Source organism: Scyliorhinus canicula, chromosome 29 (assembly GCF_902713615.1).
Source record: "Scyliorhinus canicula chromosome 29, sScyCan1.1, whole genome shotgun sequence".
Taxonomy (NCBI): domain Eukaryota; kingdom Metazoa; phylum Chordata; class Chondrichthyes; order Carcharhiniformes; family Scyliorhinidae; genus Scyliorhinus; species Scyliorhinus canicula.
Window position 1 is genome coordinate 13,923,941 of NC_052174.1, and position 13,889 is coordinate 13,937,829.

At 56.2% G+C, this 13,889-nt stretch overlaps 2 protein-coding genes across 3 annotated transcripts in view; both read left to right on the forward strand.

Annotated features, from left to right (window-relative positions):
• acap1 (ArfGAP with coiled-coil, ankyrin repeat and PH domains 1) overlaps nt 1-9,218 on the forward strand; it is an 82,064-nt gene extending 72,846 nt beyond the window's left edge. The window contains exons 20-22 of one of the 2 annotated variants that reach the window (XM_038787016.1): nt 1,613-1,723; nt 5,373-5,434; nt 9,111-9,218. In XM_038787016.1, coding sequence (XP_038642944.1) covers nt 1,613-1,723; nt 5,373-5,434; nt 9,111-9,217 — 280 coding nt within the window. In that variant the 3' untranslated portion in view covers nt 9,218. The remainder of the gene's footprint in view (nt 1-1,612; nt 1,724-5,372; nt 5,435-9,110) is intronic. The other variant, XM_038787015.1, reaches the window with a different exon arrangement.
• Nucleotides 9,219-13,201: 3,983 nt separating this feature from the next.
• LOC119958487 (monocarboxylate transporter 13-like) overlaps nt 13,202-13,889 on the forward strand; it is a 42,736-nt gene continuing 42,048 nt past the window's right edge. Inside the window, exon 1 of the mRNA XM_038787044.1 lies at nt 13,202-13,527. The gene's annotated coding sequence lies outside the window, so the exon portion shown is untranslated. The remainder of the gene's footprint in view (nt 13,528-13,889) is intronic.

A 13,889-nucleotide genomic window follows, 5' to 3' on the forward strand; every position in this document is an offset into this window, starting at 1 on the left:
TATACAGGCCGGGCCCCTATACAGGCTGGGCCCCTGTGCAGGCCGGGCCCTGTACAGGCCGGGCCCTGTGCAGGCCGGGCCCTGTACAGAACGGGCCCCTGTACAGACCGGGCCCCTGTACAGGCCGGGCCCCTGTACAGGCCGGGCCCCAGTACAGGCCGGGCCCCTGTGCAGGCCGGGCCCTGTACAGGCTGGGCCCCTGTACAGGCCGGGCCCCTGTGCAGGCCGGGCCCTGTACAGACCGGGCCCTGTACAGGCTGGGCCCCTGTACGGGCCGGGCCCTGTGCAGGCCGGGCCCTGTACAGACCGGGCCCTGTACAGGCCAGCTTTCATGTTCTATTGTACAAGCCCCCAGCTAGGTGGGCCCCTGTGCAGACCGAGCCCTGTGCAGGCCGGGCCCTGTGCAGGCCGGGCCCCTGTACAGGCCGGGCCCCAGTACAGGCCGGGCCCCTGTGCAGGCCGGGCCCCTGTACAGGCCAGCTTTCATGTTCTATTGTACAAGCCCCCAGCTAGGTGGGCCCCTGTGCAGGCCGAGCCCTGTGCAGGCTGGGCCCCTGTGCAGGCCGGGCCCCAGTACAGGCCGGGCCCCTTTTTCAGGCCGGGCCCCTGTACAAGCCGGGCCCTGTGCAGGCCGGGCCCCTGTACAGGCCAGCTTTCATGTTCTATCGTACAAGCCCCCAGCTAGGTGGGCCCCTGCCCTGCTACAATGTTCAATACTCAAGTTGAGGTGAGACAATGGGCTGGATTTAGTGCTCCCTGTTTGGAGCAGGAACCATGGCAACCTGATCCACCAGATTGTAGGATTGGCCCCGCATCGGTCTCCCGACACCTCCCTCGGTTAAGGTGGAGGGCAGAATAAGCTGACGCGGGATGCCCAGCTGTTGGCAGCGGGAATGTCAATTAGGCTCCTTAACAAACAAGGTGACATCCTTCTGGGTTTGCCTGGAGCTTCCCAGTGGCTGGGAGTGGAGATCCCAGCCTGTCCCACAGGGGAGGCAGTGGCGTAGTGACATTATCACTGGATTAGTAATCCAGAGACCCAGCGTAAAGCTCTGGAAACCTGTGTTCGAATCCCACCCGGGCAGGTGCTGGAATTTGAATTCAACAAATATCTGGAATTACAAACCCCCTCTCCCCGTCCTGGGCCCTCCCTCACTCTCACCCTTTAGTCTGGGGTCCCACACCGTTCCTGGGGGCAGTGTTGATGTTGTCCAGTAGCAGCTGGGTTGGACGCAGGATGGACCTCGGCCACCAGGGGTCTCATTGGGCGTCCCCCAATGTAACTGAGGGGGGGGGTGGGGTTCCCGCCTCACGGCGCTGAGGTCCCAGGTTCGAATCCCGGCTCTGGGTCACTGTCCGTGTGGAGTTTGCACATTCTCCCCGTGTCTGCGTGGGTTTCGCCCCCACAACCCAAAGATGTGCAGGGTAGGGGGATTGGCCAGTACACAATGCAGAATTATCCTCCCACAGAACTTGACCTATATTCCGTCACAGAGGTTGAAGCAGGGTAGTTCGTTCATTGAAGTGTGTCACCCGCTAATTCTTCATTGTCGTCACTGCCAGTTTATTCACCTGTGCCTTTGATATGTTTGTTCATTGTGATTGATTACAGTTTAGTATGTCTGTTCTTGAAGCGAGGGGCAAGTCAGACTGCGCTGGACGAAAACGGCAAGAATCCTATTACAATTGCCATCGATGCAGCCAATGCCGACATTGTCACACTGTGAGTACCGGGAAGCTTCTGGAAGCCGTTCTGAGCCTCAGTTTCCTCAATCTGTCTCCCCTCTCCTCCTCCACCTCCCTCTCTCCTCCGCCACTCCCAAAGTTTGCCGGCTTGTAGATTAACCATTCGCAGTCACCTCCTGCTACCTCAGCCATGGGTGGTGCGTGTGCGCAGCGAGGAAGCGAATGTTGTCAGGGTCTAAATGCTTCTTAAATGTTGTCCCCGCCTCTCCCCCCCTTTCAGGCAGCGAGTTCCAGATTCCCAGCATCCTCTGGGGGAAAAAGCCGCTCCTCAATCCCCTCTAAATCTCCTGCCCCTGACCTTAAATCTCTGCCCCCTGGTTATTGACCCTCTACTAAGGGGAAAAGGTTCTTCCGATCCACCCGATTTACATTCCACATAGAACATAGAACAGTACAGCACAGAACAGGCCCTTCGGCCCTCTATGATGTGCCGAGCCACGATCACCCTACTCAAACCCACGTATCCACCCTATACCCGTAACCCAACCCCTTAACCTTATTTTTTTTTAGGACACTACGGGCAATTTAGCATGGCCAATCCACCTAACCCGCACATCTTTGGACTGTGGGAGGAAACCGGAGCACCCGGAGGAAACCCACGCACACACAGGGAGGACGTGCAGACTCCGCACAGACAGTGACCCAAGCCGGAAATCGAACCTGGGACCCTGGAGCTGTGAAGCATTTATGCTAACCACCATGCTACCGTGCTGCCCACATAATCTTATACACTTCCACCAGGTCCCTCCCTCTGCCTTCTCTGCTCCAAGTCGAACCAGTTTCTCTTCATAGCTGAAACGCCCCAGCACAGGCAACATGCATAGAAACAAACAAAATAAGAGCAGGAGGAGGACATTGGGCCCATCGAGCCAGCTCCGCCATTTATTATAATCGTGGCTGATTATTGATGTTCGATACCCTGATCTCGCTGAGTACCCGCCTCTCTCAATTTACACCCATTCAAATAATAATCTGCCTTCCGATTTTTGCTACTGAAGTGGATAATCTCACATTTATCCTGCATCTGCCATCCATTTGCCACTCACTCAGCCTGTCCAAATCCCACTGAAGCATCTCTGCATCCTCCTCACAGCTCACCCTCCCACCCAACTTTGTATTATCTGAAAATTTGGAGATAATACATTTTAGTCCCCCCCCCGTCCAAATTATTCATATATAACGTGAACAGTTGGGGTCCCAGCACAGATCACTGCAGTACCCCCGCCAGTCACTGCCTGCCAATCAGATAAAGACCCATTTATTCCAACCTTTTGCGTCCTGTTTGCTAACCAGCTTTCTATCCATCACAAGACACCACCCGTAATCCCACGCGCTTTAACGTTACATATTAATCTGTTATGTCAGACCTTGTCGAAAGCCTTCTGAAAGTCTAAATAAACCACATCCACCGGTTCTCCCTGGTCAACTCTACTAGTTACATCTTCAAAGAACTCTGCCAGGGGTGTGGGGGATGGAGGAGAGCTCCACATTCCCCCTCTCTCCAATCACCCAGCTCACATTCCCCCCCCCTCCAATCACCCAGCTCCACATTCCCCCTCTCTCCAATCACCCAGCTCACATTCCCCCCCCCTCCAATCACCCAGCTCCACATTCCCCCTCTCTCCAATCACCCAGCTCGCATTCCCCCCCCACTCCTATCACCCAGCTCTCATTCCCCCTTCCTCCTATCATCCAGCTCTCGTTCCCCCTCTCTCCAATCACCCAGCTCTCATTCCACCCCCCTCCTATCACCCAGCTCTCATCCCCCCCCCACTCCTATCACCCAGCTCTCATTCCCCCCTCCCTCCTATCATCCAGCTCTCGTTCCCCCTCTCTCCAATCACCCAGCTCTCGTTCCCCCTCTCTCCGCCTCACAAGTCTTATTGAATTATTTGAGGAGGTGACCAAGCACGTGGATGGAGGTAAAGCAGTGGATGTAGTGTACATGGATTTTAGTAAGGCATTTGATAAGGTTCCCCATGGTAGGCTTATGCAGAAAGTAAAGAGGCATGGGATATTGGGGAATTTGGCCAGTTGGATAACAAACTGTCTAACTGATAGAAGACAGGGATTGGTGGTGGATGGCAAATATTCAGCCTGGAGCCCAGTTACCAGTGGCGTACCACAGGGATCAGTTCTGGGTCCTCTGCTGTTTGTGATTTTCATTAATGACTTAGATGAGGGAGTTGAAGGGTGGGTCAGTAAATTTGCAGACGATACGAAGGTTGGTGGAGTTGTGGATAGTGAGGAGAGCTGTTGTCGGCTTCAAAGAGACATAGATAGGATGCAGAGCTGGGCTGAGAAGTGGCAGATGAAATTTAACCCTGACAAGTGTGAGGTTGTCCATTTTGGAAGGACAAATATGAATGCGGAATACAGGGTTAACGGTAGGGTTCTTGGCAATGTAGAGGAGCAGAGAGATCTTGGGGGTCTATGTTCATAGATCTTTGAAAGTTGCCACTCAAGTGGATAGAGTTGTGCAGAAGGCCTATGGTGTGCTAGCGTTCATTAGCAGAGGGATTGAATTTAAGAGCCGTGAGGTGATGATGCAGCTGTACAAAACCTTGGTAAGGCCACATTTGGAGTACTCTGTGCAGTTCTGGTCCCCTCATTTTAGGAAGGATGTGGAAGCTTTGGAAAAGGTGCAAAGGAGATTGATGAACAATCAATTGAACGCGAGACGAGTTGCTGTACAAATGTTAGGCTTTAATAAGCTAGATGTTAGCCCTGCGGTCGACTACAGTAAATGGACGACCGCCGGGCGCACTGGGTATTTATACCTCGCCCTGGAGGCGGGGTTAACTCAGCCTCTCGACCAATCGGGGAGCTGTCACATGACTGGTCTCAACCAATCGGTCGAGAGGCACATGACCAACCAGGGCCAATGGTAAGCCGGTGTTCTGCACCAATGGCAGGCAGCTATGTTAATCATACCACCACAGAGATTTACCAGGATGTTGCCTGGAATGGAGAGTAGGTCATACGAGGAAAGGTTGAGGGTGCTAGGCCTTTTCTCATTAGAACGGAGAAGGATGAGGGGCGACTTGATAGAGGTTTATAAGATCATCAGGGGAATAGATAGAGTAGAGAGTCAGAGACTTTTTCCCCGGGTGGAACACACCATTACAAGGGGACATAAATTTAAGGTAAATGGTGGAAGATATAGGGGGGATGTCAGAGGTAGGTTCTTTACCCAGAGAGTAGTGGGGGCATGGAATGCACTGCCTGTGGAAGTAGTTGAGTCGGGAACATTAGGGAACTTCAAGTGGCTATTGGATAGGTACATGGATTATGGTAGAATGATGGGGTGTAGATTGATTTGTTCTTAATCTAGGACAAAGGTTCGGCACAACATCGTGGGCTGAAGGGCCTGTTCTGTGCTGTATTTTCTATGTTCTATGTTCTCCCATCACCATACTGCACCATCGAACTCCCCCACCCATCTAACCTCCACCCACAATCTCAAACTTAAAGCCCAACAATGGGGTCTAATTGGCTGGTGCCTGAAGAGCTGACTAGAGGGGTGTTGGGCAAATCGCCTCCCTCTTTGTTGTCTAAATTCTGATCCCTCGTGAAATGGTCTCGCTGGGCCTAAGCACTGCTGATTTTATTCGTTGAATTTTCAGGCTCCGATTGGCTAGGATGAACGAGGAGATGCGTGAGGCAGAGGGAGCCTTTGGACCAACAGGTGAGTATCTCTGTGTCCGACTGTGACCGACTGTGTCCCGGTGTCCGACTGTGTCCCGGGGTCCGACTGTGTCCCGGTGTCTGACTGTGTCCCGGTGTCTGACTGTGTCCCGGGGTCCGACTGTGTCCCGGTGTCCGACTGTGTCCCGGAGTCCGACTGTGTCCCGGAGTCCGACTGTGTCCCGGGGTCCGACTGTGTCAAGGTGTCTGACTGTGTCCCGGTGTCTGACTGTGTCCCGGGGTCCGACTGTGTCCCGGTGTCCGACTGTGTCCCGGAGTCCGACTGTGTCCCGGAGTCCGACTGTGTCCCGGAGTCCGACTGTGTCCCGGAGTCCGACTGTGTCCCGGGGTACGACTGTGTCCCGGTGTCTGACTGTGTCCCGGAGTCCGACTGTGTCCCGGAGTCCGACTGTGTCCCGGAGTCCGACTGTCCCGGAGTCCTACTGTGTCCCGGTGTCCGACTGTGTCCCGGAGTCCGACTGTGTCCCGGAGTCCGACTGTGTCCCGGTGTCCGACTGTCTCCCGATGTCCGACTGTGACCCGGTGTCCGACTGTGTCCCGGTGTCCGACTGTGTCCCGGTGTCCGACTGCATCCCGGGGTCCGACTGTGTCCCGGTGTCCGACTGTGTCAAGGTGTCTGACTGCATCCCGGGGTCCGACTGTGTCCCGGTGTCCGACTGTGTCAAGGTGTCTGACTGCATCCCGGGGTCCGACTGTGTCCCGGTGTCCGACTGTGTCCTGGGGTCCGACTGTGTCCGACTGTGTCCCGGTGTCCGACTGTGTCCCGGTGTCCGACTGTGTCCCGGTGTCCGACTGTGTCCCAGTGTCCGACTGTGTCCCGGGGTCCGACTGTGTCCCGGTGTCCGACTGTGTCCCGGTGTCCGACTGTGTCCCGGGGTCCGACTGTGTCCCGGTGTCTGACTGTGCTCGACTGTGCCCCAGTGTCTGACTGTGTCCCGGTGTCCGACTGTGTCCCGGGGTCCGACTGTGTCCCGGTGTCTGACTGTGCTCGACTGTGCCCCAGTGTCTGACTGTGTCCCGGTGTCTGACTGTGTCCCGGGGTCCGACTGTATCCTGAGGCCCGACTGTGTACCGGGGTCCGACTGTGTCCCGGGGTCCGACTGTGCCCCAGGTTCCGACTGTGTCCTGGTGTCCGACTGTATCCTGAGGCCCGACTGTGTCCCGGGGTCCGACTGTGTCCCGGGTTCCGACTGTGTCCCGGTGTCCTACTGTGTCCCGGTGTCCGACTGTATCCCGGGGTCCGACTGTGTCCCGGTGTCCGACTGTGTCCCGGGGTCCGACTGTGTCCCGGGGTCTGACTGTATCCCGGGATCCGACTGTGTCCCGAGGTCCGACTGTGTCCTGGTGTCCGACTGTGTCCCGGTGTCCGACTGTGTCCGACTGTATCCCAGGATCCGACTGTGTTCCGGTGTCCGACTGTGTCCCCGGTGCCCGACTGTGTCCCGGAGTCCGACTGCGTCCCGGGGTCCGACTGTGTCCCGGTGTCCGACTGTGTCCCGGTGTCCGACTGTGTCCCGGTGTCCGACTGTGTCCCGGAGTCCGACTGCGTCCCGGGGTCCGACTGTGTCCCGGTGTCCGACTGTTTCCCGGTGTCCGACTGTATCCCGGTGTCCGACTGTTTCCCGGTGTCCGACTGTGTCCCGGTGTCTGACTGTATCCCGGGATCCGACTGGGTCCCGGTGTCTGGCTGTGTCCTGGTGTCCGACTGTGTCCCGGTGTCCGACTGTGTCCCGGTGTCTGACTGTGTCCCGGTGTCTGACTGTGTCCCGGTGTCTGACTGTGTCCCGGAGTCCGACTGTGACCGACTGTGTCCCGGTGTCCGACTGTGCCCCAGGTTCCGACTGTGTCCCGGTGTCCGACTGTCTCCCGATGTCTGACTGTAACCCGGTGTCCGACTGTGTCCCGGTGTCTGACTGTGTCCCGGTGTCTGACTGTGTCCCGGAGTCCGACTGTGACCGACTGTGTCCCGGTGTCCGACTGTATCCTGAGGCCCGACTGTGTACCGGGGTCCGACTGTGTACCGGGGTCCGACTGTGTCCCGGGGTCCGACTGTGTCCCGGGGTCCGACTGTGTCCCGGGTTCCGACTGTGTCCCGGTGTCCTACTGTGTCCCGGTGTCCGACTGTATCCCGAGGTCCGACTGTGTCCCGGGGTCCCTGTGCCATACTCCAAAGTTAACCAGTGAATTGGGTTAATATCACTGTGGGAAACCAATCAGGTTCACAGGTTGGTTGTCAGCAAATATAGTCTCGCATTTCTTAGTCCATAACTTAAAACAAAAACAAAAGCACCTGCCACCCCGGTATCACCGTACCCCCCCCCCCCCCGGCATCACCGAAACCCCCCCCAGCATCACCGAACCCCCCCCCCAGCATCACCGAACCCTCCGCCCCCCCCCCCCCCGCATCACCGAACCCCCCCGGCATCTCCGAACCCTCTCCCCCTCCCCCCCGGCATCACCGAACCCCCCTCCGGCATCACCAAACCCCCCCCGGCATCTCCGAACCCTCTCCCCCCTCCCCCCCTGGCATCACCAATCGCCCCCCGGCATCACCGAACCCTCTCCCCCCCCCCGGCATCACCGAACCCCCCTCCCCCCCCCCCCCCCCCCCCCCGGCATCACCGAACCCTCCCCCCGGCATCACCAAACTCTCACCCCCCCCCCCGGCATCACCGAACCCTCCCCCCCCCCCCGGCAGCACCAAACCCACTCCCCCCCGACACACCAACACCCCCCCCCCCCTGCATCACCGAACCCTCTCCCCCCCCCCCCCCCGGCATCTCTGAACCCTCTCCCCCCTCCCCCCCCCCGGCATCACCGAACCCTCCCCCCGGCATCACCAAACTCTCACCCCCCCCCCCCCCCCGGCATCTCCGAACCCTCTCCCCCCCTCCCCCCCCCCCCGGCATTACCAACCCCCCCCCGGCAACACCGAACCCTCTCTCACGCCCCGGCACACCAACACCCCCCCCCCGGCATCACCGAACCCCCCCCCCCCGGCATCACCGAACTCTCTCCCCCCCCCCCCGGCATCACCGAACCCTCCCCCCGGCATCACCAAACTCTCACCCCCCCCCCGGCATCACCGAACCCTCTCCCCCCTCCCCCCCGGCATCTCCGAACCCTCTCCCCCCTCCCCCCCCCCGGCATCACCAACCCCCCCCCCCCGGCATCACCGAACCCTCTCCCCCCCCCCCCCGGCATTACCGAACCCTCTCCCCCTCCCCCCCGCCACACCAACCCCCCCCCCCCCCCCCGGCATCACCAAACCCTCTCCCCCCCCCCGGCATCACCGAACCCCCCCCCTCGGTATCACCGAACCCCCCCCCCCCCACCCACCCCACGCCCCGGCATCACCGAACCACCCCCCCCCCGGTATCACCGAACCCTCTCCCTCCCCCCCCATCCCTGGTATCACCCCGGAACTGATGTCCCCACACACTGATGGCAGGAGGGCTTGGGGGGGGGGGGGGGGGGGGGGGGGGGTTGGGGGTGGGGGGGGGCTGATCGGGAGCTCCATCCAACCCAGCCCGGGCATTTGTGAAGGTGACTGCAGCCGATCAGCTGTGGGGAGGGCAGGGGGCTCCGCGATTCAGACTCTGCTCTTCACTGACCCTGTGCGTTTCTACCCTCCCTCCCCCCCTCTCCTTTTCCAGGCGACGAGACGTACAACGACATTTTCCGAGATTTCTCGCACATGGCCTCGAACAACCCAGAGAAATTGAAACGCAAGAGCCATGAACTCAGGACCTCAACCCTTTAAATGTTGCCATTGGCATACCCACCCCCCCCCCCGGGTATGGCTATATGATGCCCCCTTATCGCCAACCCCCATCCCGCTCTCCCCCCCCCCCCCCCCGGGTATGGCTATATGATGCCCCCTTATCGCCAACCCCCATCTCGCCACCCCCCCCCCCCCCACCGGGTATGGCTATATGACGCTCCCTTATCGCCAACCGCCATCCCGCCCCCCCCCCCCCCCCCCGGGTATGGCTATATGATGCCCCCTTATCGCCAACCCCCATCCCCCCCCCCCCCCCCGGGTACGGCTATATGATGCCCCCTTATCGCCAACCCCCATCCCCCCCCCCCCCCCCCCCCCCCCCCCCCCGGGTATGGCTATATGATGCCCCCTTATCGCCAACCCCTCCAAACAAAGTGCCACAACGCAGAGAGAGAAAGATTGTCCGTCCGAAGTACGGTGAACCAACTTAAACATTCCGCCGGGCACAGCTGCCAATCTAGTGCCAGGTTGGTCACCCCCCACCCCCCTCCATCCGTCAAGTCAAGCCGCTCCCATCTTCCTTAACTCTGGACTTCCACCTCCCCCGGTCCTCCGCCGATCCGTCACCCCTCTGGAGCACCCCAGGATAACGTTGCCCATTCAGTCCTCGCCTCCATCCCAAATCGCCATGACAACGCCACAAATCCCAACAGATCGGGAGGTTGAGTTTCGGAGCAGACGTTCGGGCCCATTCACTTTTTCCCCCCACAAGTTTTTAAGCCAGCGGGCAATCTGTCTGATTCCGAAAACCAACATGTCAGGAATTTGAGGCAAAGGTTTACATTGTGACAGCTTTGAAAGATTTTTAAAGAATTTACGATGCATTAGTTTGTAAGGTTATATTTATCTAAAACCAGAACTTTGCAGGAGGTTTTGAAAACAAATAAACTTTTTTTAAAAAAGAAATGAGAGGTTTACACGTCATTTTATTCTGTTTTCCTGTGGTTACCCAGGCAACAATTCAGCAGAGAGAGAGACTTCAATTCCCCAGCTTTGATATCATTGATGTCTTGTATACTGGGATTCTGTCATCAACAGTAAAGCTCCCTCTACACTGTCCCCATCAAACACTCCCAGGACAGGTACAGCACGGGGTTAGATACAGAGTAAAGCTCCCTCTACACTGTCCCCATCAAACACTCCCAGGACAGGTACAGCACGGGGTTAGATACAGAGTAAAGCTTCCTCTACACTGCCCCCATCAAACACTCCCAGGACAGGTACAGCACGGGGTTAGATACAGAGTAAAGCTCCCTCTACACTGTCCCCATCAAACACTCCCAGGACAGGTACAGCACGGGGTTAGATACAGAGTAAAGCTCCCTCTACACTGTCCCCATCAAACACTCCCAGGACAGGTACAGCACGGGGTTAGATACAGAGTAAAGCTCCCTCTACACTGTCCCCATCAAACACTCCCAGGACAGGGACAGCACGGGGTTAGATACAGAGTAAAGCTCCCTCTACACTGTCCCCATCAAACACTCCCAGGACAGGTACAGCACGGGGTTAGATACAGAGTAAAACTCCCTCTATACTGTCCACATCGAACACTCACAGGACAGATACAGCACGGGGTTAGATACAGAGTAAAGCTCCCTCTACACTGTCCCCATCAAACACTCCCAGGACAGGTACAGCACGGGGTTAGATACAGAGTAAAACTCCCTCTATACTGTCCACATCGAACACTCACAGGACAGATACAGCACGGGGTTAGATACAGAGTAAAGCTCCCTCTACACTGTCCCCATCGAACACTCCCAGGACAGGTACAGCACGGGGTTAGATACAGAGTAAAGCTCCCTCTACACTGTCCCCATCAAACACTCCCAGGACAGGTACAGCACGGGGTTAGATACAGAGTAAAGCTCCCTCTACACTGTCCCCATCAAACACTCCCAGGACAGGTACAGCACGGGGTTAGATACAGAGTAAAGCTCCCTCTACACTGAAATAAAATCAAATACAGCCGATGCTGTGAATCTGAAATAGATTCAGAAATGCTGGATAAACTCGGCAGGTCGGACAGCATCTGTGGAGAGAGAAACAGGGGAAATGTTTGGAGTCCGGCTGGTTCTGTTTCCGAGCTGAAGAGATGTGATGGATGATAAGGATTGTGGGGGGGGGGGGGGGGGGGGGGGGGGGCAGTGGAAGAGAGGGAACAGAATAGAAGTCCGTGACTAGATCAGAGTGAAGGAGTGATTGACAAAGATGTCAAGATAAACGTCCCGGGAGTTTAACTCGGCACCGCTGCTCGCCCCTCACTGGTCGCAGGATAGGTGAGGGCTCGGCCCCGATTTTACCATCGTAAAGCGCCTCAGTTCCCACACCGGCGTCGGAACTTAGCCTCCAGCACAAGGTGCTGTTCCTCCAGGTTGCCTTGGGCTTCAATGGAACATTGCAGCACGCCAAGGACAGACGTGTGGGCCGGAGAGCGAAATGGTGAGTTCTAAGGAAGAGTCATACACAATCCAAACATTAAATCTGTTTCTCTCTCCCCAGACGCTGCCAGACCTGTTGTGTTTATCCAGCATTTTATTTCAGTGATTTAATTAGCTGCCATTTCTCTTCTTGGAATGTGTTCCTTGGAGAAGTTACACTTTTCTCTCCCATCTGTCAAAAACACTCCAGAAGCTCGACACCATCCAGGACAAAGCAGCCCCGCTTGATTGCTCCCCCTTCCACAAACATTCACTCCCTCCCCCACCGACGCACAGTGGCAGCCGTGTGTCCCGTCTACAAGATGCCCCGCAGCAACTCACCAAGGCTCCTTAGGCAGCACCTTCCAAACCCACGGCCTCAACCATCTAGAAGGACAAGAGCAGCAGATACCTGGGAACCCCACCACCTGGAGGTTCCCCTCCCAGTCACTCCCCACCCTGACTGGGAAATATATCGGCCGTTCCTTCACTGTCGCTGGGGCAAAATCCTGGAACTCCCTAACAGCACAGTGGGTGTACCTACACCTCATTGACTGTAGCGGTTCCAGAAAGCAGCTCACCCACCACCTTCTGAAGGGGCAATTAGGGATGGACAATAATTGCTGGGCCTGGACAGCGACGCCCACGTCCCTTTAATGAATAAAAAAAAGTCTAATTTATTCTTTCATGTGATGTGGGCGTGGCCTGACGAGGCCCAGCGTTTGTCGCCCACCCTGATTGCCTGTCTCAGTGCAGCATCTTCATTCCCTTAGTTTGAAGGAACCTTTCCTGACACCGCGATGTGATTATCTGAATTTATCCGCGAAAGCCAGGAGGAGATGGGCCCGTTCTCCTTCGAGCAGAGCAGGTTGAGGGGAGATTTAATCGAGGCTTTCAAAATATTCCATAAAATCAATGAGGAAACTGCTTCCCGTGGCTGCGGAATCAGTAATGGAGGCACAGATTTGAGGTGATTCACAAAAGAACCTGGCGGGGTGGGGGGGGGGGGGGGGGTTGCGGGGGAAGAGAAGATAAGAATTTGTTTCAGCAGCAAGTTGTTGTGAGCTCAAACGTGCCGGGAGTGGATTCCTTCGTGACTTTTCAGAAGGGAATCAGGATAGGAAGAAGCCGTCGATAGTTCTGGGAATAGTGCAGTAGGGCTTAGGACTAATTGGGCCTAGATATAGATATAGAGAAATACAGCACAGAACAGGCCCTTCGGCCCACGATGTTGCGCCGAACTTTTGTCCTAGGTTAATCATAGAATTTTGGACAATTTTTCATGGCCAATCCACCCAACCTGCACATCTTTGGACTGTGGGAGGAAACCGGAGCACCCGGAGGAAACCCACGCAGTCACGGGGAGGATGTGCAGACTCCACTTTCTTTCTGTCTTTCAAAGAGTGGGATTGGCATCAGGGGGCACTTTAATGCCCTTTTCCATTACATGGAGGATGAATGTCATGTGACCCCACCTCTGGGAAGGTATCCAATCAAAGAGTAGCTGGTGGGAGCAGCTATTCACAAGTTGATTTAAACCTACCGGCAATTGAGGCACTTCTTCAAAATGTGACTCACCAGAAAGAGTATTAGACGCGTTTTTGCAGCCTGCCTCAAGAAATCGACAGATTAAAATCTTGATCGGTCCACAGCCCGGGCTAACAATGGAGCCACGCTGGGCCAGAGGTTGAGCAAGCTCTGGATACAGGACTGCTAATTTGACTGGAGTGAAAAGTGACGCAACCGAACTATCGGGACCTCGACAGCACAGAATGTGTCTCCTCTCCTGAACAGAGGTCCTAACAAGTCCCTAACAGCAACCACCCAGAAAAAGAGCAACTTGAAACCGATTCAGTCCAGCTGCTGGTAAATTGTACTCCGAGATATTTCTAAATGCAAAATTTTAAATGTTTTTTTTTTGTGTTTACCCCTCCTTTCCGTCAGCTTCCTCACTCTTAACCAATCGTCCTCTCTCATTCCGAACCTGATTTGATTCGTTTTCCTGTCTTTTCTCCGGATTTGTGACTTCCAAATCATTGGTTAAGGAGTTTAAACTGTTGGCCCAGAGATTCAGCTGGCTCAAAGATGTTCTGTTGTCCGCAATCACTTCCAACTGCTTTACACAGCAACTGATGTCCCAGCCAGCGATTTATCAGTAACGTAGCGAGCTGTAGCATGCACAGCTCCAGCAAGCTCTGAGCCAGATTATGTAGTTGAACAGGTTAAAG